Source organism: Chrysemys picta, chromosome 1 (assembly GCF_011386835.1).
Source record: "Chrysemys picta bellii isolate R12L10 chromosome 1, ASM1138683v2, whole genome shotgun sequence".
Classification (NCBI taxonomy): Eukaryota; Metazoa; Chordata; order Testudines; family Emydidae; genus Chrysemys; species Chrysemys picta.
Genome location: NC_088791.1, coordinates 326,577,619 through 326,605,047, shown reverse-complemented (window position 1 = coordinate 326,605,047; position 27,429 = coordinate 326,577,619). Strand labels below are relative to the sequence as shown.

Here is a 27,429-nt window from a genome sequence, read left to right as displayed (position 1 = left end):
ATTAGCCCTGAGCTCTGAGCGTTGGGAGCGATCTGGTGCCCGTGTCATTTGTTTGTGTGGCGTGTGTCAGTAGAGCCCTGCACGTGTTCAGTTTCATAATGCGCTCTATGCAGTAAGCTCTCACTCCCTGCAGGGAACGGCTGCGGTTTCATATTTCATTTCCCTTGTACACTACACCCAGATTCCAGTCGCTTTCTGGCTTCACTGCAGTGCATTACGCAGAGCACAGGTCCTGCATCGTATCCAGCAGAGACAGACAGGGCTTCTCTCGGTTCCAGGCAGTGGACCATGAAGATGTCAATTTTATTTTCACTTTGCATCTTTGCTTTCCCTGGCTTTTCCCAGGGCAGGGTTGTTGGAGTGGATGAAGCTGGCTTTGCCGAATGCAATAAGTTCTTTTATGGAGAAACCCCACCAGAAGGATTTACGGAGTCTTTCCATGTGAAAATCTGTCAGCAGTACAACAAAGAGCCACGCTTCGCAACGCTCTACAGCACGGAGGACAAGACCCCTCTTTATTCCGCTTTTAAATACACAAAAGCAGCTCAGAGAGCGGAGGAGAGCTGGCTGGTTGAACCGCAGGTAAGTCAATCTCCCCAATAGCTGTCAAGCAAATCTTCTCAAGGGTTAAGGCATGTAGTTATCCTGGACTGTTGGGGATGGAATTTTACAAAGAAGTCAGGGAGCTGTGAAATCCTTCTAGACACTAATGTATTAGAAATAGTATTTATTCTTGGGTTCAGCTCTGGACAAATCCATGGTCTCTTGTCCCAAAGTGCTTACAATGAAAACTGAAAGGCATTGCACCCAAAATGGAATAAGAAAGAAAGAAAAAGAAAAGGAAGGATTTCACCCTTTAAACCACCAGATCTATCTGTCTATCTGAGAGAGACAAGGTGGATGAGGTAATATCTTTTATTGGCCCAGCTGCTGTTAGTGGAAGAGACAAGCTTTCAAGCTTCACAGAGGTCTTCTTCAGGTCTGTCAGAGCTCTGTGAAGCTCAGAAGCTTGTCTCTTCCAACAGAAGTTGGTCCAATAAAAGATATTCCCTCACCTACCTTGGCTCGCTCATATCGTGGGACCAACACAACCATAACACTGCAAACTATCCAGCTAGCTACCTAGTAGTTATTACACAACACAGAGGGACACACTGGCTGTGGCTCATAGGGTTAAACATTTCAGTGACAAGTTGATGTTTGCTCTATTGCCAGCACCGATCCAGTAGCTGATAAGTGCTCATTAACTTCATTGCACTGGAATAAAGCACACATTTGTGATTCACACAGTTGATGTTATGGCAGTTCTTTGTGTCCCTCTGTTGTGGATACTGTAGCTGGAAAGAGGTGTAGCATAGTGCCCTACAATATAAAAGTTTTCAGTCAAGGCAGGGGAATTCAGTTAAAAAAATGTTACCTGAGTGTCTGTTGCTCTTGTCTATATTGACACTTGGCATGGTTAGCTGACTCCTTGTTATGTTTTAGTGCTCACCCTTAAATCCTTACCAGTGGCCTAAGAGAGCTAAAGAACTTTACTTTGGTATTTGCAGTATTCAAGGTATTTCATTAGTAAGTGTAGGATAATACTGCACATAACCTGATCTATTCAGCTAAAGCAAATCTGGCGCATATTAAGGGAGACAACTCAGCAATGACAATTATTATTTGTACTAGAGTAGCACCTAGAGGCCCCATCTAAAATCATGGCTCCTTTGTGCTAGGCACTGTACAAACATACAATAAGAGACAGCCCCTGCCCCAAAGAGCTTACAATCCAAATACAAAGGGACTTGCTATTTGCCTCATTTTCCAGATGGGAACTGAGGCACACAGAGACTGAATGACGTGCCCAAAGTCACACTGCAAGTACTAGAATTGAACCCAGCTCTTCTTATAGGTGCTGGAGCTAGGGGTGCTGGGGGTGCTGCCGCACCCCCTGGCTTGAAGAGGTTTCCATCATATACAGGGTTTGCAGTTTGGTTCAATGGCTCTCAGCACCCCCACTATAAAAACATTTCCAGCGCCCCCTGGCTATCCTGCGCCCCTGTCTTAGCCACAAGCTCATCCTTCCTCTCTGTCACTGTAGCCGGTGTTCATTGTTGCTGTTCATCTAGCGTTTGTTCCATTTTACATAGCCGCCGGTCAAAGGTGGCCACCTGCCACCTGAAAAAGAGAAAAGCCTCTTTAAAGCCATGTAATTACCAAACTGAATAATGCATAGGACTCTTTAATAGTTGTGGGTTCAAAAGGACCTAGACAAGAGAACAACATCTGCCAACTGTGTCACATAGGCAGCAGAACACAGCAACAAGGAAGGTGCCCTGCCCAGCTGCCGAGCCCTCCTGCCCCAGCCAGGCACAAGCGTACCCAGCCTGACCCTTACTTCCAGCTGCCATATCTCCCTGTGTCCCCTCTTTCAAGCACCTAAGCCTCCTACATACCTCACGCTAAGCACCTTGAATTTGTTCCTGCACCCAATGGTCAAGCCCTCTTATCCCCTTCTCCCAGCCACCCACCCCCTCCCCAAACACGCATCCACTCAGCAGCCAAACCTCCTTGTTACCCAGTGACCAGCCTCACTCCCAGCTGCTAAAACTTCCTTGCCACAATATTTAGGTTTCCTGTTTCAAAAATCTAGTCACTTTCACAGGGGTCTTCCCCTTGGTCCACTCTTCTCATCAGCCCCGATTATAAACCTGTCATTCCTGAGCAAGTGCAGCAATTTGAGAAACCACTGCATCCCTGTGCATTATACACTGAATTACCCGGGCCAGTCACTATTTTATAATAAGTAGAACTTCGGGAATGGAGGTTGTTTGTAACTCTGAACAAATTGTTATGGTTGGTCTTTCAAAAGTTTACAACTGAACATTGACTTAACACAACTGTGAAATGTTAATATACAGAAGAAAAATGCTGCTTTTAACCATCTTCATTTAAATTAAACACAGAAACTGTTAAACAGTTTCTTTACCTTGTCAAATCTTTTTTTTTTTACACTTTCCCTTTATTTTTGTAGTAGATTAGATTTAACACAGTACTGTACTATACAGTATTTCCTTTTTTACATTTTTTTGTCTTTGCTGCCTGATTGCCTATTTCTGGTTCCAAATGACGTGGTGGTTGACTGGTCAGTTCGTATCCCTGGTGTTCATAACTCCGAGGTTCTACTATATACCCAAAAATCAGGGTTTGAAATAAAGTGGTTTTTTACCTATGAAAGCTTATGCCCAAATAAATCTGTTAGTCTTTAAGATGGCAGCGGACTCCTCATTGTTTTTATGGGTACAGACTAACACAGCTACCCCTCTGATACTCTTAGCTGCTCTGACTTCACACAGTGTAACGCCATTGACTGCTATGGAGTTATTCCAGCTTTGCATCAGTGTCTGTGAGATCAGAATCTGGCCCCAGTGAGCCCTGCTTGATTTTGATCAATGATGATGTGAGATAAAGGAGGAGCTTTAGATTTTTCTTCCCTGTACTGAGCTGCTGTGAAATGTGCTAGACCAGAGAAATCCAGTTTACATTCGCTGTCTAACCAGATCCATTTGCCTGTATTTAAAAGGCCCATTCCCTTCACTTTTGCTTGTTGTTTTGGTTTGCTTTTAGTTTTCAACCTCCAAATGTTCCCTAAATCAAAACTGTTGTTCCTATTTAAAAGACTGGACCATTTAAACACAAATATGGATCTAGGTCAGTATAGACAAAACAGCTTCCCCAATATCAACAACAGCTTAATGAAGGAGCAGAGATTGCCAGACAAAAAGCCTTATCTATGGAAATCCTTGAAAAGCAATGCTTTAACGGGGACCCAAGGATCTGATCTTTAACACTGGTGGGAGCTGTGCCTGAGAAGGGATTGCAGTGTAGTAGTATTGAAGCAATTCTCATGGTACTTTCCATTAAAGCACTACAAGATCTTGCCATAAATTCTGCACATAGCTAGGCAATGCAAAAGCACCCTATTATTTTTGTTCCCCTGTCCTCCCCTCCTTGCTCACTTGTTTCATCCTTCTCTTATGTCTTGGGTTTTGGACTATAAGTTTTCAGGGGCAGGGGATGTCATTAACTATATGTTTATACAGTGTCTAGCACAATAGGACCTTGCCCTGGTTGAGTCCCCTAAGTGATACTGCCATACATTACATAATGTACTGAGAAAGTGTTAAAGGTGCAAAGTCAAATACTAAAAGTTAGGAAATGCCAGAATTTAAGTTGCCTGTGCAACCTTAATACACACACACACACTGCTTTGTATACATGCATCATGATACAGTCTTTAATTATATGATCACGTACCAGGTTTTTCACTTTACAACTACCATATATACAGGCATCCCATTCAACAATCACTGAAATGCAGCCACCTCCGTGGTGGAAGAAAGCAACTGATTACTACTGTGTGGCAACATTACACGGTTGTTTAGGACAGGAAGTGAAGAAAAACACCTTCCACAAATTGGCAAATAGACCTGTAATTGGAAAATCAGTGCTAAGAATCAAAACACTGAGGAGCAAGTGAGTGGATTTTTCTACAACTGTCTGGGCAAGTCTACACTTAAAACGCTGCAGCTGCGCCACGTAGTGCTTTAATGAAGACACTCTACGCCGATGGGAGAGAGCTTTCCCACCAGTGTAGTTAATCCACCTCCCCAAGAGGCTGTAGCTATGTTGGCAGGAGAAGTTTGGTGGATTTTTCACACCCCTGCGCAACGTAATTTTACGAGTATAGGGCTGCAGTGCACTGCAGATCAGACCTCTGTCTCTCCAGAAATAAGCAAACAAAGGTGTAGCAGTGAGCAGAGGTGGTGCTAACCCATTGGGGGCCTCCACACACACAACACACATAATAAAAAGCAAACAAGGGGCCCCATTGAGTTGCTCAGGGCTCTAAGCAATTGCTTTGTCTGATTATGCCTAGCACTCGCTCTGACAATGAGTCATGCAGGTAGAAAGTGAAGACGAATAGTGATGATATTAGAGATTGTTCTGTGCGATGCTGAGTCAGACTGGGGCTCCTAAGGGAATCTGAACAGCACACAGCCCTCAAACACATCTAGAAAAGTGGTGACACCAGTTATCATCTAAGTCATTTCATGAGTGACATGTACACAGCCATATGCACACAGACATGACCGTTATACATGTATGAACACAGTTATGTGCATAGGGTACACACACAGATATAGTGAAGTATCACACAGTGACTTCTTTTTTACTCTGGAGCGACTAAGAGCTATCCCATGAAATTTTGTAATAGATCATGATGTAACTTGGATCGCCACTTGACTCCTCCAGTGTAACATGTCTGCTTCTTCAGGGATGTATGAGAAATATTTGCCAAAAGTAGCACAGAGATAATAATTTGATGTGACATAAAAGGAATGTCAATAGCTTCCACTGGTGGTGTGATAAATGAAGTGTGTGTGTGTGGGGGGGGAGGCGGGTAGCTCCCTTTTATGGACAGCCAGCCAGTAGCTATAAAATCCCTCAGAGTAGCTGTTCTCTAATTGTTCTACCTGTAAAGCATTAAAAAGTCTTACTGAAAAAAACAAAAACAAAACAAAAAACATGTCAAGGCTAATTCTCCACTCTGGCCCTTCGAGTGCAGACCCACAAGGATTCTAAAAATTAATACTGGCCACTCCGGGCTTCTATTAAGCTCCCAAGGTTACAGCTTTTCTCTGACCTTGGATTGGTAGATGCTGCCACCACCCAAGTGCAGAACCCCTTTGAGAACCCAGGAAGGCACACTTGGGAATTCCTTCCTGTGGGGTATCTTCAAGTCATTTCACCCACACCCCTCCAGAGAAAAGCTGAGAAAGAAAACAAAAGAAATCAGCTGGTGCCACCAGCTAATTAAACAACATATGCACAAACCTCTTAGCACACAAAAATCCAGTTCTATTCTTTAAAAAGCTCAATTTTATAAAAAAAACCAAAAGGAAGAAAATACATCTGGAAACTCAGGCTATTGCTAGATTTATAAAGAGCAACTACAAGGATTAAGCATCAAGAATAGTTTCTTGAGGTCCAGCTTAAAGGTTACAAGCAAAACAAAAGCACCTGTGGTTAGCACAGAGGAATCCACAAGCCATAAAAAATTAAAATAAATAAACCTAATCTCATCTTCCTAGATATTTCCTGATCTACTTACATATCTGGGGTTTTAAATGAGTAGTTTCTAGGTATGATACTGATGATTTTTCATACCTGTCCCAAAGCTTCTTACAGCATAGCTGCTCTGTCCCTTCTCTCCAGGAGAACAACCACAGACAAACAAAAGGGGAGTCTTGTTTCAATTTTTTTAAGTTCTAGCCTTCCCATTGGCTCTTTTGGCCAGGTGCCCACTTTTACCTATGCATAGCAGTGAAACTTTGTAACCCTTTACAGGTAGAGCAATTAGAGAACAGCTACTCAGAGGGATTTTATAGCTACTGGCTGGGTGGGTGTCCATAAAAGGGACCTGTCCCTCCCCTTCATTTATCACATTTGGTTAGCCATGCGATGTGCAGTGATCCAGCAGTCAGGATTTTTAATGGAGTATATTTATAGAGAAGAAGGATGGTCCAGTGGTTTGTGTGCTAGCAGGCCCTGGTTCAATTCCCTGCTCTGCCACAGACTTCCTGTGTGACCCTGGGAAAGTCACTAAGGCTTATATACACAGGAACATCCAGGAAAGTTAGTCCAAATTAACTAAACGTGTGACTTTGAAGTGGATTTGTTAAACTGTATTAAATCCCCTGTGTGGATGCTGTTATTCAGCATTAAAATAGCCTTACTTTACTTTGGAGGTGTGTGACAGGATCCCCGGGGTGCAGCTTGGGACAGTGGGACTGCTGTGCCCCCTTAACTCTCCATCCTGGGCTGTCTCTCACAGAGCTTTGATAGTGACAAGTAGCAAACCCCTCCAGGCACTGTTATCACTCAGCACAACCTCATGTGGAGCCCCACACCCAGCTAGATTGTATGAATGTTCCCAGAGCCACTCATGAATCACACAGAGAAAGGCACCAGCCAAATCCCCCCAGCTCCAAGCCTTGTACCTCAGGAATATACCATCTTGCACTGCTCAAGACAAGCAGTGCACGTTTATTAATTGGTTCACCATTTCATCAATGGAAAGTGGACATACACCAGCCTTTGTAAATCTGAGCAGATTTCCAAACACTTCAGGCAAACTCACTGGTAAAGATAAACAGTTAAACACATTTATTGACTACAAAAGATAGATTTTAAGTGATTGTAAGTGATAGGCAAAAAGTCAGAGTGGTTATCAAAAGAAAATAAAATGTAAGCATGCAGTCTAAACTCTCAACCCTATTAGACTGGTTCCCTGCCTGTAAAATGGTAGCTCCTTCACTGGGGTGTTGTGAGGATAAGTACATTAAATATTGTTTGTAGCGTTGTTGAAGGATATGAGAGAGATGAGGTGGGTGAGGTAATATCTTTTATTGGAGCAACGTCTGTTGGTAGAAGAGAGAAGCTTTCCAGCTTCACAGAGCTCTTCTTCAGATCTCAAGAAGGGACCTGAAAAAGACTGAGATTCCATTAAAGATTGTGAGGTGCCAGATACTCTGGTAATGGGGGCCAGGCAAGTGCCAAAGACAGCTATAGGTGTCCGCACACTAAATGAGCGCAGCTTAATTTTGACTGGGTTACAGCCCACGAGAGTTCTGCAACAGTGCCTGTATCTGCGTTTGAAATGGTGCTGGAGACTGCCTTCCTGGAGCTCTGTTAAAGAGAAAGAGAGCACTTGCAGCACTTGGAGGTTGTGTCAAATATAACGGCTGCATGAAAAGACTAATAATAGTGGGAGGCATCAAGGAAAGATGTTGCTGGTTGCCAGTGTTGACAGTTGCAGCATAAACTGCCTGTTCTGATATTTTTACCCTTGGAACAAATGACCAAATGTTCAAAGTGAATTGAACCCCAAATCCTGCAGCTGCACATCTAATGCAGACAATTGGTGGCCTACATACTCAGCTGCACATAGCTACCTGATTCGTAACTATGAAGTTTTGCATTCACAAACTGCTGTGCTTGGAAAATTAAGTTCATGCCACATGTTCTGTATACAGTACCCCTCACTGTTTGGTAATGACACATGATGGAGTCTATGTGTTGTCTCTATCATTCCAGTCACATACAAAATTCATCACAGGAAAGAGGCCTGGGTATACTGGGGACAACTTAGTGAAGACTTCTGCCCATTACCAAGGCTGCAATCAGAAAAGCAAACAAGATGTTAGGTTGCATGAAGAACAGGATGACAATAATACAGAAAATATTATAATGCATCAAAATGAGTCATATGGCCTAATCTGTAACAGTGTGTATTGGTCTCCAAAAAGGATATTGCAGAACTACTAGGTGTCAGACAATGGCAACAAGAATGATCAAGGGCCTGGAAAAATGCTCATATGGAGAGAGATTGAAAAGATTAGGGTTGTTTACCTTAGAGATGAGATGACTAAGGGGGGACATGATAAGAGTATATAAAATAATGAATAGCGTAGAGAAAGTACAGCAGGAACTTCTCTTCTGCCTGCCTCATAACACAAGAACAATTATGTTGAAAGGTGGCACATTCAAAAATGATAAAAGGAACTTTCACATAACCTGCAATTAGACAGTGGAACTCATTGCCACAGGATGTCACTGAGGAGCAAGAATTTAGCAAGATTGAAAGAGGGATTGGACATTTATATGGATAACAGGAACACCTACCTGTAATAGCTAATGCTAATACAAATTTTGGAAAGAATATAAAACTTTATTCTTCTGAGTTTAAGCCAATCTCTGACTATGAAGGGTAAGAGTGAGACACTCGGGGAGGGGTGGGGGGAAATTACCCCATATCAGCCTTCCATGGAGCTTCTTGCACTTTCTTCTGAATCATCTGGGCATGTTTGGATACTGGTCTAACCAGACCAGCGATCTGATCCCTATGGCAATGCCTATGTTTTATGTACAATACTTCTAGCTTAAATAAGTCAATTAAGAAATGAAATAAGAGACAGATGAGGCAACATGTGTATAAGATGCTAAGATCACAAACTGTTGGAACCATCCTGCCCAAGTAAGCCTGTCTAAATACAAAAGACACCTGGCCATTCGGGCTGCCTAGGGCATGATTTGGGACAGACTTTGGACCCTGCAGTTTAAATTTCCAAAAGAAGGATGTAGGACGTGTCAAGAAAGAATGACGGATGAACAGATAGAGCTGTAGTATCCTGGGAAAGAACATGGCAGACATTGCTTTGACTATGCTCAGTACTCTGCGTTCCTGCTCAGACAGCTTGTTAATTTGCTTGCACGACTCCATTGTCACTCCACGTAAGACTCCATGCAAGGATGTCTGGTTCAGGAGTTACTAGCTAAGAGTTCCTAGTACAGGAATTACAAAAATGAGTTTACCACACCTATAGCCCTGATCCCATAGAATAGCTGGGGACATACAGGGTCTGTATGCTGTCTGCTGCACCCAAGTGATGTGCTCCATTCTCCATCATCTGAAGTCTTTAAATTAAGACGGGATGCTTTCTAAAATATATACTGTAGTCCAGCTCAACCACAAATAACAGGCTTGATGCAGGAATTACTGGGTGAAATGGTATGGCCTGTGTTATGCAGGAGGTCAGACTAGATCATCAAAATCCCTTCTGGCCATATATCTATTAATCTGAAGAGCTACAGGAAAAATAGAAAAGATGGATGGATTCATATCATCTGTTGACCGGGGTGTCGCAGTGGGCGAGCTATAAGTGCATTTCCATGCATATTTTGAATGTAGCTTCATAGTGTGCAGCAAGGTAAGCCGCATCCAGTAATTGTTCTCTTTTGTGTCTCAGATAGATGATCCTGGAAATGACTTGGAGGAAATGGTGCATGAAGCTGTTGCTGTTGGCTCAGTGAACAACCTTGGCGCAAACCAAGCCCTGACCACAGACTATGTGGACTCTGGTTATGAGAGAGGGCAGCTAAACCCCAGTTCCCTCAATGAAGATGATTTCCAGCTAGCCACATACACCCTTACTAATGCTGTCCCTATGACTCCCTCTCTCAGTGAAAGCTGGCACAAGGACGTTGAGAATATAGTAGAGCAAGCTTTGGCCCCACATTGTGAAAACGGGGCTCGCCTGTATCTTGTTGCAGGTGCTGTTCCATCCAGCCTCAGAGTTAAAGACAAGGTGTCCATACCAGAGTTTCTCTGGCTGGCAGCTTGCTGTGATGCTCCCGAGGTATGGTCTGTGGGCTTTCTGAAACGTCCGAGTGGTGAAAACAGTATAGAAGACCTGTCTGTGCAAGAGCTGCAGAAGCAGCTTCCTTCAGGAGCTCACTTGTTTAAGAGCAATTGTGGGGGAGGCAGCCAAAGCCAGGAGAAAATGGAAACTATATTGCAAACCATAAACCAGATCCAGTCTGAAGAGCCCATAGTGCAAACTACGGCCGGGAGAGTCGGCTGGCACAAGCGCGAAGAGGCCAGCCTGCTGAAAAGAGTAGCCGGCATCGTTGCGGCCCCTTTCACCAAGCTGCTGAGAATCATCGGCTATGTGTTGGTGGAGGTGGTGAGATACACGTGTTATTTCCTATGGTATGTCGTCAAGCAGCTCGGCAACACTGCAATGGGCGGACTCCACCGCTTATGGAACGGAGTGGTGTCCTATGGCAAAGAAATCAGCACAGTGCTGGTGAACATCCCCAGGGACGTGGCCAAGGTCGCAGCAAACATCATCATGGGCTTTGTCCGGATCTTCCAGAACACCCTGAGCCTCATCTACAGGATTCTCAGCGTCCCCATTGGACTCTTCCTTCATATCCTGGCTTTCCCCTTGGACACTCTCTGTGCCGTTCCCATCGTCCTCAAAGATATGGCCGCTGGAGTTGGCGGCACTTGCTCACTCGTTGTCGATGCCACAGCTGCCATGATGTCCGGCTTTTATTACATAGCTACTCACCTAGGCAAAAAGTTTGTCCCTAAGCTCTCTTCTGATGACTGATAGGGACGGCAAACAGAACTGCACAGACATGTGGTGAAAGAAAAGTGGGGCAATATGTTCTGATACGGGACCAATGCTGACAATTCTTGTTGGTATTTATTGCAGTGACATTAATAACACCAAACCAATCTGGTGATCACATGGAGGGCCTCTGGCACTTCAAAAGGGGATTCCATTACAAATCGACTTCCACTTATTGTAAAGTGTTCAGGGTTTCAACCGGGGTGACAAGCTGTCTGTGGATTTCAAGGCCAATGTCAAGCTGCTTCCGCTTTGAGACACGCTGAGTGTAGCACAAAGTTATTCCTTCACTACTAAAATAGGAAAATGCTGATGCCTGTACATGGGCAGTGCTACAAAGGCACAGCAGAAGCATGTGTCCATTGGTGCGGGTAGATAAGGGGCTTATGCTGACCCACCCCTCTGCTAGGATTATTGCATGGGAAGAAACCACATAGAGATTAATTCTGCCTTTAGTTGCACTATTGACTTCAGTGGGGTTTTGTGGAAGGAACTGAGGGCAGAACTTGGGCTGGTGTGTTTTAGCTGATAATTCTCATCCCTTGGCCTTTCAAGGCAGCTGAAATGGATGGAATGGCCCTTAGTGAGAGTAAATCACAGTTACCAGTTGCTTGGTGGGGTGTGGGGGGATATTTACCGTTTTCCTTAACTCCCCATAACTTTTTAAACTGACCATTGGTACCAAACAATTATCCAAGACCTGAGGTCTTTATTCAGTGTGGGCCCGATCCAAAGCTCAGTGAAGTCCAAAATAGTCTTTCTACTGGCCTTGGATCATACCCTAATACCCCAAACAACCCCCCACCCCACCCCCGTTGCCTCCGATTAGAGACCGAAGTCTCCCAAATACGTGCTTCCATGCCAACTCATCTGGAAAGCTCTGCAAGATTTGGGACTCAGTTGCGTTCGCCCTTTTTTTTCTTTTATGTGCACTGGGAGCCTGACTCAGCTGCAAGGAACCCTCCACCCGTGTTTCGGGCTGAGGCGACAAATACGTGACTGTATCATCCTGGTTGGTCTGAACAAATACAGTCAGTGCAAGGCCTTGCATGCAATGACAAAGGGCAGACGAGGAACACTAATGATGAGGGGCCAGGTTCTGCCACTCTAACGCTGAGTAATCTCTCACTCCGCAAGAATACGCATTGACTTACAGGGAGGCTATCTGCAGTGTGAGGGATGAATCGGCGTGAGCAAGGGTGGCAGAATTTGGCCCTAGGAAGGCCGGTTGATACCTGGCAGTGTTCTGTCTCCCGCCTACCTACATCCTGTGAGAGGGGAAGCAGATCTGAGGAACCAGCCTATGGTCCTCATGCATCCCAAGCTCCCAGTGAAGTCAGGTTGGAAGGTTATGGAAGTCCGTAGGGGTGAGCTAGGAAAGCAGGATGAGGCAGAAGTCCATTGGGCTGGGGAAATGGTGAGCTGCAGCATCCTGCAGTAGGTTTGGGGCAGGGGGGTTGGTCACTCGCACTAAGTTAGCTCATCAGGGCTGGTGCAGGCAAAACTGGTAGGGGCTGGAGGCCCCAGGGTGGAGGAGGCCCCAGCCCATCAGTGACAGGTTGAAGGGCTGGCGTGACTGTAATTGCCCCAGTGACACACAGTGTGAAACACAAGCTGCTTGATGCTAATAGAGCTTGAGGGGAACCCGGGCTCCTGTCAGTTTATCACAACAGCACTTGTGCCCCTCCTCCTGCTGACAGGACATACCCATCCACTAGCTCCCAGACCCTCCACAACTGCACATCCCAGTGCTGGACACCTCCCCTATTGTCCTCTGTCCCCCTGGAGATCCCCCAGCCCCAAGCAGGCATGCCATTGGAGTCTGGGTGAATGGTGACACACTGCATCTGGAATACAGTAGCGGGCAGATGAGATCCTAAGCAAAGGGCTTTACAGGGGAGGTCACAGTTTAGCTCAACTGAGCCCCCCTCCAAACTCAGTGGTCCTGCATACTAAGGGGACATGGTGCAGGGGCACGAACTGTCTGCTCCCCAGTAAACAAGGGCCTATCTTCAGCTCAGCTTACACCTCCCCTTGGAAAGGCAATCAGGGGAAGCAGTTTTGGTTTCTTGTTACCGTATAAGCTTTGTCCCTTGAGAGTGATCCTTGCTGACTGCCTCAGCGTTTGCGTCTATTGATTCAGTCTGCAAGCACACAAATGCGGTAAGAAGTTGTAGAAGAGACAACTGACCCTCCTCATAGTTCCTTCACACCCTGCCCTGTGCATTTTTTTATGCATGACTATTCTGCTGTATTTTTATGTAGCTCATCTATGCTTTTACATTTGTGGGCATAACTCTATGCAAAGTCTCTGCTGGGGGGATCTGGCTGTTCTGTTACATGCTACTTGGGAGCAGTTCTGGATTTGCGAAAACGTTATTACAATATGTGTCAGCGTTCCTACCACTTCTATTTAATGACAGGCTGAATTTGGGGGGAGTAGTTGGCTCAGATTCTAGCAGTGGAATAAAGAAACTCTGGCTGGTTCAAATCCAGCCCAGCTTAATCATGACTAAAAGTTATTACCCTGGCTTTGGGATCTGTGTGGAACAAATTATGTGTCCCAGACCAATTCCTAGCAAACAGCCCAACATATCTTAGCAGCAGAGAGGCCATGGAGTGAATGGACTTGGAGATCAATGCCACCTGTCACTCCTAGAGGTGATCACTCCAGGTCAGGGTAGAGGCATATGGGTGGAGTCATATGGGGAAGTTTACACTTTACTCCCCGTGCTGCACCTGATCCCTGGAGAAACAGAGGACTCTAGGGTTGTCAATCCAACATGCACAATATTGGTCCCAAATCCCGTTGGTCATTCCTTACTATGCTACACGTCCAAGCAGTCTATAGAGAAACTGCCTAAACACAGAACAAATATTGCAGAACAGCTATGCACAGCTGTAAACTGGCTGTCGTTTGAGATTAGCCTTATCTGGGCATGACATATGGTGTGGGAGCTTGACCTTATCCTCAGAGCTATGTGGTATTAACAAAATTAAAGTGACTTTGAAAAAAGAAAGACTTCATATTACATTGCTGGGGATCGTTACGATTAAGACTGCTGACACAACTCAAAGGGCCATACCTAACTGGGGAAAAGAACAGTGTTGTAGTTTCAATTTGTTGCTGCACTACTCAGGATCTGGTGGTGTTATTAACAATATTTTGTGCTTCTGTAGCACCTTTCATCTGAAAATCTCAAAGCACTTTATACAGCGTAGTTAATTAAGCCTCGCCACATACTTGTGAAATAGGTGAAGGATGAAGATTATATAGATGCATATGCCCCCCCTTCCCCATACATTATCTAGAGAGGGAGATAGAGAGAGAGAGAGATCATCTTATTCATCATGAAATGCAACTATCTCTGGGGTGAATCATGGCAGTTATTTTTTTAGCACCATAACATTGCACAGTAATTTAGGACAGGATGAAAAAATACAGTAAACAGCTGAAACTGCAGTGGGGAATGTAGGGAGGCAGGAGCCAAATACCTGAGTTGGATATTGGCCAGAACAATGTAGTTAGTACCTCCATTATACCAACCAAACCAAACCATGTTATCTTTAGTGACCATGGAGGTCAGGACTTTAGTTTTGTGTCTCAACTAAAAAAAGAAAAAAAAACATGCGGGGGCACTGACTCCAGTTCTGACACAGAAGGAAGAGTGCCACTTCCTGCAACATCTGTTCCACTTCCTGCGGCACTGATGTTTTCTTGGAAAGTGCACTATCCAAACCCTGACCCACCTTGCTTAGCTTGTGAGATCTGAGAGCATTCACAGCATGAGACGGGAGGGAGATTTTTCCCAGGCAGCTGGGCACCCAACACCCACTGTCCTTCCATGGCAGCTGGGCACTTACTTGCCACCTGTGCCATTGTGCCTGATCTGGATGGAGTTAATAGCCCTGTGACGGGGTGGTGGAACCCAGTCCAGTGCAGGGTGAGTGCACCCCCTCCTCTAAGCTGCCCTCTACCTCAGGATGGTGAGGTATAATGGCTAGAGTCAATATAATTTGCCGCTGGAGCGTATGAGCTAGTGGTCAAAGCCAATTCAGCTGCCCTTGTCCTCTGGGCTAGAAGACCTAATGGCAAGGGTCAATACAGATGCCCCCTCTCAAGGCTGAATGGCCCAATGGCCAGAGTCAATAGGACGGCCCTGCCTCTCAGGACTGTGCGGCCCAACGGCCAGAGTCAGTAGAGTTGCCCCCGCTTGCGGGGTTGTAAGGCCTAGTGCTCACAGTGAGTAGAGTTGCCTTTGTCCACAGGGTGGTAAGGCCTAGTGACCAGAGCCAATGGGGTTGCCCTTATTTGCAGTGCGGCAAGGCCTACCAGCCAGAACCAATGGGCCTCGTGGCCAGAGACAATGGGTAGGTGGTGACCAGAGATGGGGGACCTGGACCCACCCTGCTCCACCAGGTCCCAGCCCAGGGCCCTAACAGTGGTGAGGTGTTCCACCACTGAGTCAGCAGAACTCCAACCGAAACATGCCGACTTCCCTCGGGGCTCTAGCTAGTTCCTAATAGGTCTCTTGGAGCAGTACTCAAGGTGTTGTCGTGGTCTCCAGGCTTCTCAGTGCATCCACAGGTAGCCGGGTGTCTGTCTGAGTCTCGGTGTCTCTGGCTTCCGCGGTTAGGGGTTCCCACTGCTCCCAGGCTGCATCCTGCAAGATGCGTCCTTCCTCCTCAGCGGTCAGCCCAGACTGAACTAGGCTGTTCCCTTTTATACTAGTACTGCATTTGGAGCATGCCCAGTAGGGAAGTGGGGGTGTGACTTCTTCAGCCCACAATAAGGAGTTAACCCTTCCCCATCCAGTGCGGGGTGAGTGTGCCCCATTACAGGTCCATAAAAGTATCCAGTTCTTTTTAGTTTTAGGACCTGTGCAAGATGCTGGTTTATCAGCCCTACATCAAGACTGGACAAAGTTCTAGAAAAGAATGAATCATCAGTGTTTATGTGCTGGTTTATGTCTTCCAGGGGGGGTATGAATATTGGCCCAGATTCACTTGCTCTGGTGCCAGGTCAGGTGAATTAAACCCTCTTATGCCAGCCTGGGCAGTGAAGCTGCTTGTTCTCCCCGGGCTTCTGTTGGGGAGGACCAGCTTTAACCACTGTCAGATACATTTACATTCCCTTTGAATTTGGCCCATAGAGGTGACTAACCTCCCCTAAGTCACAGAGACAGTCAGTAGCAGAGCCTGTATTGGACCCCAAAAGCCCCCAGTCCTGTGTTCCACTCCCCAGGTCACACCTCTCTTGAAGCTACCCCTAACAGAGCCCCTTTTACAGCTAAACACCTCTACATGGGGCTACAAACTATTACTTCAGCCCTCCATGGAGGACCAGCTGCTCAGATTCAGGCTAGTTTTATTCACAAGTTATCACCTTGGCCTAGTCAATGCCCAAAAAAATCACTTACTGAAAAATAAATACAAGTGTAACTAGTTTGGCCAGAAAGGGTTAGCAGACAGCATAACATCCAAGGTGTGTCTGTAGTATGCCTGGTATGTCAGTAACTGGTACTGTATGTTCAAAATGACAGGATATATTGTAGCTGCATATTCTTAGTTTTATCCAGCACTGGATACCACCTGTCATTCATTTCAATGAAACAGCCATTTTCAGCTAAGCAAATATCTCTAAGCAGACAGACCTATGGAGTTTCCACATTTGTGCTAATACTGCAGTCAAGGGCCTCTATACAATGTGGTAAGCTGGCTCTAAATTCTTCCGCAAGGTTCCTGGATTCTGCAGTAGCTTCCTTCTAATTAATACATGTACGTGTTTAAACTAATTAAATATGGAAATGAATAGAACCATCAGAGAAGTGGCCCCAGTGTTATTTGCTTTGATAGTCATTATACAGATGTTATGTGGTCCCCACATTTTCATTTTCCTATTTGCCAAGGGGTTTGGTATTGACTGCACGTAACTGCATCATAGGTGGTATCAGAGGGCAAAACTGGAAGTTTTGGCAGATGACAAGGGGGTGTCACACAGTCTGGAATGGCTCATAACTGAGTGTCAATCTCAGGTCAGACTGTCAGAAAACAGGGCAGACATGTCAAACTTGTGGTATGTTCTATAATAAGATTTCACCAAGCTAGTAACAAATGTGAACTCCTGGATCACTATATTAGTCTGACCATGGAGTTACAAGCAGTCCCGTTGGGCTGTCCAGCCTATCTTGCCACCCCGACAAACTGGACTTAGTGATAATGGTCACATAAACCAAAAATCACACCACTTCAGGTTACTCCCAACCCCAAAGGGTCAGTCACTTACCCCTAGGTCAACTGGTACTCTGGATCTTACACCAAAAGCAATGCCAGTAGCTAATCCTCTAGTAAACAAACTGAAGATTAGCTAAGAAAAAGAAATGAGAATTATTGAGAGGTTAAAGCAGGTAAAATAATTAACAGGTGAGTCAAAGTTTGTAAATCCAAAACGATAGCTGAGATGCAGTAATCTGCCAGTTCCAAAAATCTGTTAGGGCACCTAGAATAACTCTAGGGGTCTCTGTCCACTCACTCAGTATTTCCACCCTGTTGGCATCCAAACCGTCCAGAGATACAGGATCATTCCTTGAAATCCATTTTATAGCTTCTCCAGAAACCAAGCTGAACAGTGTCTTCACCCACGTGGGTTTTGATGCATAGGAAATGTAGGTTGAGTCTGTGAATTTTCATTGTCGAACACAATGGCCCTTGCTTTGAAGTTAGCATTTCTGGTTACAGCCATTCAGGGTCAGCTCCAGGCATCAGCGCAGCAAACAGGTACTTGGGGCGGCCAACGGAAAGGGGCGGCACGTCCAGCTCTTCGGCAGCAATTCGGCGGCAGATCCCTCAGTCCCTGCCGCCGAATTGCCGCTGAAGAATGAAGCAGTGGCGGTAGAGCTGCCGCCGAAGTGCCTCCGATCGCGCCTTTTTTTCCCCCCCCGCCGCTTGGGGCGGCAAAAATGCTGGAGCTGGCCCTGCAGCCATTAAGTCCTTCATTAACACCTCTCAAGGTTTCTTTGAGGAATAAATGTAACGTACCAGCAAACAACAATCTTTCATTAGTTTTCATGAAGTTTACATGTCAAACCTCTTCTCATTTTAACACTAGCACACACTCTAATCTAGGGCTATCTAATTACAGGGATATACATAATATAATGTGAAAGCAATCAACAGGTTACAGATAAGTGAAGACAATGCTATTTAACACATCAGTGAATTAATCTATGGCTCTGACCCGCTGGTCTGTCAGTGTCATGGCGGGCAAATGGGATGTGTGGTGCCTAGCAAAGAGTAGATGCAGCTAGTGAGTTGAACACATGAGCTGGATATTCCTGATAAAATGGTCTGTAGTGAAATAGTTAACAATACTGATATTTCAATGGTCACCTTTTGGTTTCAGAGTTATCAAGCCATTGAGATGAATAGACTCAGGAAGACATCACTGTATCAGGGTACACTTAGTTCATGTTGCTCAGGTATTCTTCTGAAACTTATTCCCACCAGTGGGCATTGGAGGGCTTCCCCTCTCCAGCAAGAGTTTTCAGAGGATCACCATAGATCTTAATCAAACTACACTGTCTTTCCCCACGCTTTTTGGAAAGCTCTTGCTTCCACCTGGTGCCACATGCTATATAGATTGCTAGTCAATAGGTTTGATTCATAGGGACTTTTGCCTCCAGAATTTTGCTTTAAAGGAATCCAACATCTCAAATCCCGACTTGGCAGATAGAGCTGACTTTGGTCTTATGCGAAACCACCAAGTGCTCCCTAATGATGAACCAGCTCAGGCTTGCTCAAAGTGCCATAAACCTTAGAGAGCCTGGCCCACATTTTGAGCAAACTGGTTTGGTTTCATTACAACCATTTTACACATTGATAGACAACCCCCGCCCCCACGCTTCTCATGTGGCTAAGGGCACTCTTCCTCCCCAAGGCATCAGAAGCGTATGGGTCTCTGGTATAACTGGTTGCCTCGCCATGCGTTATTGCTACGTAATGGCCTTCACTTCAAAGAAAAAACGACATTAAGTAAAATCAATGAGACATTTCTTGTATAACAAATATGCCTAATGATGTTCTACACTCCAGCTATGCTCCATGCATAGTCTAGGGCTATCTGTCCCACCTTGAATTTGACAGACAGTGCCATAGAGTCTCGTTATTTGTAGGAGAGGAAGTAAACCTGCTGGTAAATTGTGGCAGGGCATCAGTGAGATATTAATGGTCTCTGCTCATCAGCATCTCCAGAAGTGGATTGGGAGAGGGCAGGAAGGGTAGTGGTGCAGGTGCCTATTTTAGTAACAGCGGGAATAAGATTAAAAACAAAACAGGTCTTATACTGAGATTGACCCGAACACCTCCAAAGCTCAGTGCTGGGAAGAGACTTGGAATTCTGACCAGGATCTTAATTCAGTTGGTCACCCATCTCCATAATGCAGGAAACCAACCCCCCAGATCCAACACTCCAAAACTTTGGGGAGGGAACGTGTATTTGGGAATCTGAATTTTGTAGCTGGCTTCTATTTCTATAATTAGCTGAACCAAATCCTCAGATCCAATCACCACAAACACTGAGGAGATCTGAATTTTGCAGCATGTGCCCATCTCTGGTCTCACTGAGTGCTAAGGCCAGATCCTCAAACGTATTAGGCACCTAGCTACCATGGATATCAATGGGAGTTAAGCACCTAAAGTGCTCTGAGGAGCTGGGCCTAAATAAAGTGCATTGGAATTGATTTCCCAGTTCAGTCTGAGCCTTCCAGGGAGACTGTAGTTTCGGGAACTCTGCTGGGATTGGGAAAGGTGTGTTTTGGGTATTGTAATTAACGCTGCTTGGCAATTTTCCATCAAAATGACTTGCTGATTTAGTCTCTACTAAACTGGGAAAATTTTGATTTTGTTAAAAAAAATGATTTTTCTCTCATGCAAATTGAAATAAATTATTTCATTTCAGGTTGATTTGACCGGACTCAAAATATTTCAGATTATTGAACTGCCCCAAAACTTTTCTAGGGTACTGTCCCCCCTTCGGTAGGTATGACCTGCATTCCGTGCTCCTAGATCTGTAACTTTGCAGTTGCAATTATGCGTTGGCATAACTTTGCAATTACAATGGGTTGTTTTCTCCTCTGAGATGGGAAGCATTTTATGGACATTTCCCATAGTGTTTGCAGACTAACGCAAGCTGCTGACTCAGGTGTAGGCGTTGGCCTGGAGGGAAGAATGCTGGCAGTAATTCCAGACTCACATTCACAAACACATAGAACAGAAAAAGCCTCATGAAAGGCCAAATAAAAAAAGAACAACATGGAGACTAATATTTGGTCCTTGTTTTCCCCCACCCTCCATTCAAGGTGGAATATGACCTTTTTCTGAAATATGATCTGATCCAAATACAGTGACTTACTCTGAAACCTTTCTTTTTTATATGCCGCTGTAGGATATCAAAAGCTAAAGAAAAGACCACAGCATTAAAAAGGCTGGTTAATTTTATAACCATTTGTAGTTATAACATCATCTTGCATTTCAAGGATCTCACTGCATTTACCAATATTAATGAATACACCTCTACCCCGATATAATGCGACCCGATATAACATGAATTCGTATATAACGCGGTAAAGCAGTGTTCCGGGGGGGGGGGGGGGGGGGGGGGGGAGAGGGGAGGGGCTGCTTACTCCGGCGGATCAAAGCAAGTTCGCTATAATGCGGTTTCACCTATAATGCGGTACGATTTTTTGGCTCCTGATGACAGTGTTATATCGGGGTAGAGGTGTATATCCTCCTGTGTGGCAGAAGGTATTATTACAGAATCATAGAAATGTAGGGATGGAAGAAACCTCAGGAGGTCATCTAATTCATCCCCTTGTTCTGAGGAAGGACCAAGTATATCTAGATCATCCTTGATAGGTGTTTGTCTAACTTGGTTTTAAAAACTTCGAAGGATGAGAATTCCACAATTTTCCTAGGTAACCTGTTCTAGTGCTTATCTATTCTAATAGTCATCAAGCTTTTCCTAATATCTAACCTCAATCTCCCGTGCTGCAGATAAAGCCAATAATTTATCATTTATAATTTCTTGTCCTATCCTTGATGGACATTGTGAGCAATTGATCACCATCCTCTTTATAATAACCTTTAACATATTTGAACAGTTATGTCCCCTTTGTGTCTTCTCCTCTCTCGAGTAAGCATGCCCAATTCTTTCCTCAGAATTCATGTCTTCTAACCCTATTAAACTGAGGCATGGAGAATCATTGAAATATAGGGCTGGAAGGGTCCTCAAGAAGTCATCAAGTCCTGCCCTTTACACTGAGGCAGGACCAAGTAAACCTAGATCATCCCTGGCAGGTGTTTGTCCAACCTGTTCTTAAAAACCTCCAATGATGGGCATTCCACAACCTCCCTTGGCAGCTCATTCCAGAGCTGAACTACCTTTACAGTTGGACAGTTTTTCCTAATATCAAACCTAAATGTCTCTTGCTGGAGATTAAGCCCATTACTTCTTATCGTACCTTCAGTGGACATGGAGAACTATGGATCACAGTCCTCTTTACAACTTCCCTTAACATATCTGAAGACTTATCAAGTCCCCCCCTCAGTCTTCTTTTCTCATGCCCAGTTTTTTTTAACCTTTTCTCAAAGGTCTGGTTTTCTAAACCTTTTATCTATTTTGTTGCTTTCCTCTGGACTATCTCCAGTTTATTCACATATTTCTGAAAGTGTGATACTCAGAACTGGATACCGTACTCCAGCAGAGTCGTATTCAATTTGTGATCCACTGGAACCCGCTTGAAGTACTATCACCTAACCAGTTATTCCTCATTTTCTAATTGTCCATTTGATTTTTCCTGAGTAAAGTACTTTGCACTTGTCTTTAATGAATTCCATCTTGTTGATTTCAGACCAATTCTCCAATTTGTCAAGGTCATTTGGAATTCTACTCCTGTCCTCCAAAGTGCTTGCAACCCCTCCCAGGTTGGTGTCATCTGCAAATTTTATACTCATACTCTCCATTCCATTATCCAAGTCAATAATGAAAATATTAAACAGTATTGGGCCCAGGACTGACTCCTGCAGGACCCCATTAGATACATTCTCCCAGTTGAACAATGAACCATTGATAACTACTCTTTGAGTGCAGTCTTTCAACCAGTTGTGCACCCACCTTGTAGTAATTTCATCTAGACCACATTTCCCTAGTTTGCTTATGAGAATGTCATGTGGATCTGTGTCAAAAGCCTTACTAAAATTAAGATATATCATATCTACTGCTTCCCCCCATCCACTAGACCAGTAACCTTGTCAAAGAAACAACAGAGAGTCCTGTGGCACCTTTAAGACTAACAGATGTATCGGAGCACGTCTGAGGAAGTGGGTATTCACCCACAAAAGCTTATGCTCCAATACATCTGTTAGTTGATACTTGTCAAAGAAGGAAATTAGGTTGGTTTGGCATGATTTTTTCTTGACAAACCCATACTGGCTATTCCTTATAACCCTATCATCATCTAGATTCTTACAAATTGATTTCATCATTTGTTCCAATCTCTCTTTAGGTTTCAAAGTTAGGCTGACTGGTCTATAATTTTTCAGGTCCATTTTGTTCCCCTTTTTAAAGATAGGTACTATATTTGCCCTTCTCCAGTCCTCTGGGACCTCACCTGTCCTCCACAAGTTCTCGAAGATAATTGCTTTCAAGATTACTTCAGCTAGTTCCTTAAGTACCATAGGATGAATTTAATCAGGCTCTGCTGATTTGAATACATCCAACGTATCTAAATGTTCTTTAAACTTTTCTTTCCCCATTTTGGTTTGCGTTCCTTTCCCCTTGTTGTTAATATTAATTGTGTTGAGTATTTGATCACCATTAACCTTTTTAGTGAAGACTGAAATGAAGGCATTAAACATCTCAGCCATCTTAATGTCATCCGTTAAATGATTTTCCCAAGCTCACACAGGAAATATGAGGAAGAGGTGGAAATAGAGCTCAGATCTTCTCACTCCCAGTCCTATAGTTTAGACACCAAGCAGTCCTTACTAAATGCCAAAATTGGGGCAATCATATCTCATGCTTCATGGGGTGCCTGTATACTAAAAATATTTGTATCTAGAAACAGCATTAGCACTAGTCTAGCTAAGATCCAAGTGTTGCTACCAGCATGTCATGCTCTGCACCATTTGTGCTCCCAGGTATCACTAATCTTTCTGCATTGTTTCAAAGGCAGTGTGCATAGAGCTAGAGCTCCATACAGTACATAGCTAAAATGGCTCCTCCTCTTCCAAACAATAAGGAGCTATGCAAGCTCTTCAGTGAGCTCACACAACCTCCAGGTTTTCCCACACTACAGAGCCAACTTGGGTCCCCACATTCCATCAGTATGAAGCAAGCAGAATGTTACCAGTTTCTTATCAGCTGCTAATGCTCTAGAGATCTACTGTCCAGCAGACGAAGAGAGCTAGAGAGCAGTTCCAAGAATAGTTCCAAGAATAGCTAGGGCCCAAATCCTACCCCCATTGACATCAATGGTACAGCTCCCCTTGACTTCAATGAGAGCCACAGGATTTGGCCCATGTATGATGTGGTTAATTCTGCAGTACAGTGATCACAGAGCTGCTGCTAAGCCTGTCTTTATGCTGCATGAAAATGCCGCCTTAATGTTTTTTTTGCCTTCCAACCCTCTTCCTCCTCCTCTATTTCTTTGTTCCTCCACTAGATATCATGGGCCCACTCCCACCTTCCAGCCTTAAAAGATTAGAATGGGAGGCAGTAAGAGGGTGATCTGTTCCAACTGAGGACAGCAGCAAAGGCAAGAGAGATCACCAGCCATATCAGGGTGTCTTCACTCAATTCCACTGGCTGGATCAGCGTGGGTGAAACCACGCAGCAGCTTCTAAACTACTCATCTTTCAGTAGGCTTTAATTTCTCCTCCTGCTTGGCTCCTGTGTTGCCTGATGGAGAAATGGGGGGCAGCTCAGAGAGTTAACTTAACAGAGATGGACAAAAGGACTGGAAAAGATAACTTCAGGCAGGTGGTGGAAGCTCGGAACATTGTATCTATCTAGAACAGGAGTCTCAAAGTCCCGGCCCGCAGGCCATCTGCAACCCGAGAACCTCCCCAATGTGGCCCGCGGGGCTCAAGCAATTTTGGGGCCGGGTCTCTCCCTTGGCCCTGCCTACCGCCCCCGGGCACTCCCTCCCCCTGCGTGGCCCCCGGGCGATTTAAAATGGCCCGGGGCCCCACCCACCACTGGCAGTGCAGTGGAGCTGAGCGACTTCCTGCGCACTCACTCCACACGTCTGCCGGCCCTTCCCTGCAGCCCCGGGGCAGGGACGGGGCTGTGCCTCCATGCGCTGCCCCCACACTGAGAGCCCCTGCAGCCAATGGGAAGCTCCGGGGGCGGTGCCTAGGGGAAGCAGTGCACGGAGGCCCCGGCCCACCCCGTCTTGGAGCCCCAGGTAAGCGGTACAGCACTCCCAATCTCCTCCCAGAGCCTGCACCCCCACACCCTCCCCACATCCCCCTCCTGCCCCCAAACTCCCTCCCAGAGCCTGCACCTCCTCCCCACACCCCTCCAGCCCCCAAACTCCCTCCCACAGCCTGCACCCCCTCTCCCTTCCCACACACCTCCTCCTGCCCCCAAACTCCCTCCCAGATCCTGCAACCCCACCCCCTCCTCCTGTACCCCCACCCCTTACCCCAGCCCAGAGCCTGCACCCAGCACCCAAACTCCATCTCAGCGCCTGCAACCCAGACCTCCTCCCCCACCCAAACTCCCTCCCAGTGACCAACCTCTCACCCCTTCTGCACCCAAACTCCCTCCCAGAGCCTGCACTCTGCACTCCAATCCCCTCCCCCAGACATCCTCCCCCACCCAAACTCCCTCCCAGAGCCTTAGGCAGGTGGGGGGGCAGAGTTTTTGGGGGGGCAGAGTTTTGGGGGGTGGGTTCTGGTCGGCATGACTGACATTATTGGCCTGCTGGGAGGATTTGAGGACTGGCACTGGCCCTAAGGTAAATTGAGTTTGAGACCCCTGTACTAGATGGTCTAGATCAGTGGTTCTCAAACTTTAACAACCCAAGGACCCCCATTTTGATTTAATTTTTTCTGTGGACCCCCCAGTCCCCGCTCAGCCACAGGCCCTGCCCCCCACTCCATTCCTTTCCCCCAGGCCCCTCCCCCCACCCTACCTCTTTTCACCCCTGCTCCTCCCTGGCTCTTTCCACCCCCTCCCCTGAGCGTGCCCCCCCACTCCTCCCCTTCCCTCCCAGCACCTCCAGCATGCCAGGGAACAGCTGTTCCCTGGCATGCCGGAGGTGCTGGGATTGGGGGGAGAAGTTGAGGGAGGGAGGGGGATCCGCAGACCCCAGTTTGAGAAACGCTGGTCTAGATAATACTTAGTCCTGCTGTGAGTGCAGGGGACTGGACTAAATGACCTCTCGAGGTTCTTTCAAGTCCTATGATTCTACTGAGCATGCTGAGTAACTCTGCTGAAGCTAGCTGCCCCCCCACCCCACTCTCAGCAGGCCCAGGTCATCTTTGCCTGGGAACCTTCTAAATTCAGATCCTTCACTCAGTGACCAATCAACACATTCCATTCTTTCTCTACAATGAAAAACTAATAGTGGCGAGGGGATGACACACATTTTGAGGTCACTCAGTCTTGTATTTGAATGGGTGTATAAACAAGAGCAGACATCTGATAGGACCATAATCCTTTGATTTACACAGCGATTACAGCACTAATCCAGGTATAGAGACAATTCATATTAAACAGTATCCATTATCTCCTAGACAAATATTCAGCTAGCCTATGTACGGTTGCTATGTCTGTTCTAGCTGTTTATTTTCAGAGGTCATCCTCGGCCATCTCACTGCAGAGTTGGGTTGCCATGATAGCACGCTACGGCTTTGAAATGGATTCTGTATGTGACTTTTTTTTTTTTTTTTTTTAGAAGAATACTATCAAGGTTAGGTCGGCCTGAAATTAACTTACCTGAAGGACTCACCTTAAGGCTGGCAGATTTGCATCTTCCTCTAGGCCTTCAGCATTTCTAGGATTCAGAAAAGGATCAGGCATTTACCTGGCTGGCAAGACCATCCAGAGTTATAAGAGTAACAATTCAATACACAAGGGCATAGTGCAAATGAGAACCAGGCCCCTAGGGATTTAGAAGGGGCATAAACCTGTAAAGTACAGGGCATAAACCAAGCACTACCTACTGGGCACTTGGAAGAAATTTTCCCTGTTGGTAGGTTGTTCTTTCTGCAGGGTTTTATGCATTGTCCTCTGAAACAGCTTGTGCTGACCGATATCAGAGACAGGAAAATATATGGATCGTTGGTCTGATCTAATATGACTATGTTCCTAGTGTGACACCGCACCCCATATTCTTCATAGAAATATTGTTATAATATGATTATAGCATAACTATGATATGTTTTGTGCAAGATAAGGCATGTGAGGTATCATTGGAAAGGTTATGCTTTGCTGAATATGATTATCCTGTTTGTATGCATGTATCATTTTTGTATCTAAAGTTAGGAATATTGACTGTACATCTGTACTGCAAGAGTGTTTGCACCTGGGGAATGCCCACCAGACAGAATGCAATCAAGTCTGACTGGCTTGCGGGGGACCAGTCAATGGACCATTAGGGAGAACAGTAGGTTTTTGAAGATGCTAATCCCCCACCTTCCTGAGAAGCTTTCCTGGGATGCTACAACCAACCTCTGATTCATGGCTGCTTTGACACTGTGGTCATGTGATTAAGTAACCTGGTACTGGACTCCATGATAGAATACCAGTATTTTTCCACTGGGGGGGGAGGGGAACCACAGCGGAAAACAAAGGATTCCTGTCATATGTAAAACCTATTTAAGGCAGGGGAGAGACATAATCAGTGTTTGTTCTTCACTGAATCCCCACCCAGGATGACTGCTGTGAACATCTAAGAAACAAAGACAAAAGTGGGGGAAAAGGACTGAGCCCAGGCTGGGAAAGGTGTCTGGCCTGTGAAAGAAAAACCTGGAGTTTTAAGCAAGAGTAATCTGCCTAAAATAACATTTAGGGTGAGAAATTACTACTTGTAACCAGTTTCTGTAGTATCTTAAGCTTATATTGTGTTTTTGTTTTATTTGCTGGGCAATCTGCTTTGATCTGTTTGCTAACCCTTATAATCACTTAAAATCTATCTTTTCTAGTTAAGAAGCTTGCTTTTGTTTTCTCTAAAACCAGTTTGTGGCATTCGTAACCAGGGAGGCAAAAAGCCGTGCAGATCTTCCTCCCCACTGAGGGAGGGGACAAGTTTCAATGAGCTTATGCTGTACAGTTCCCTGTGCAGCGCAAGACAATACAATTTTGGGTTTACCCTCCGGGGGGGGAGTGCACTTGAGG

General features: G+C 45.4%; 1 protein-coding gene across 1 annotated transcript; it reads left to right on the top strand.

The window, feature by feature from the left end:
- Nucleotides 1-131: 131 nt before the first annotated feature.
- Nucleotides 132-14,047, top strand: ENDOD1 (endonuclease domain containing 1). Its single transcript, XM_005309164.5, has 2 exons — nt 132-582; nt 9,858-14,047. The coding sequence occupies exons 1-2, from the start codon at nt 289-291 to the stop codon at nt 11,004-11,006; spliced, it is 1,443 nt and encodes a 480-aa protein (XP_005309221.2). The 5' UTR covers nt 132-288; the 3' UTR covers nt 11,007-14,047.
- Nucleotides 14,048-27,429: the final 13,382 nt, after the last annotated feature.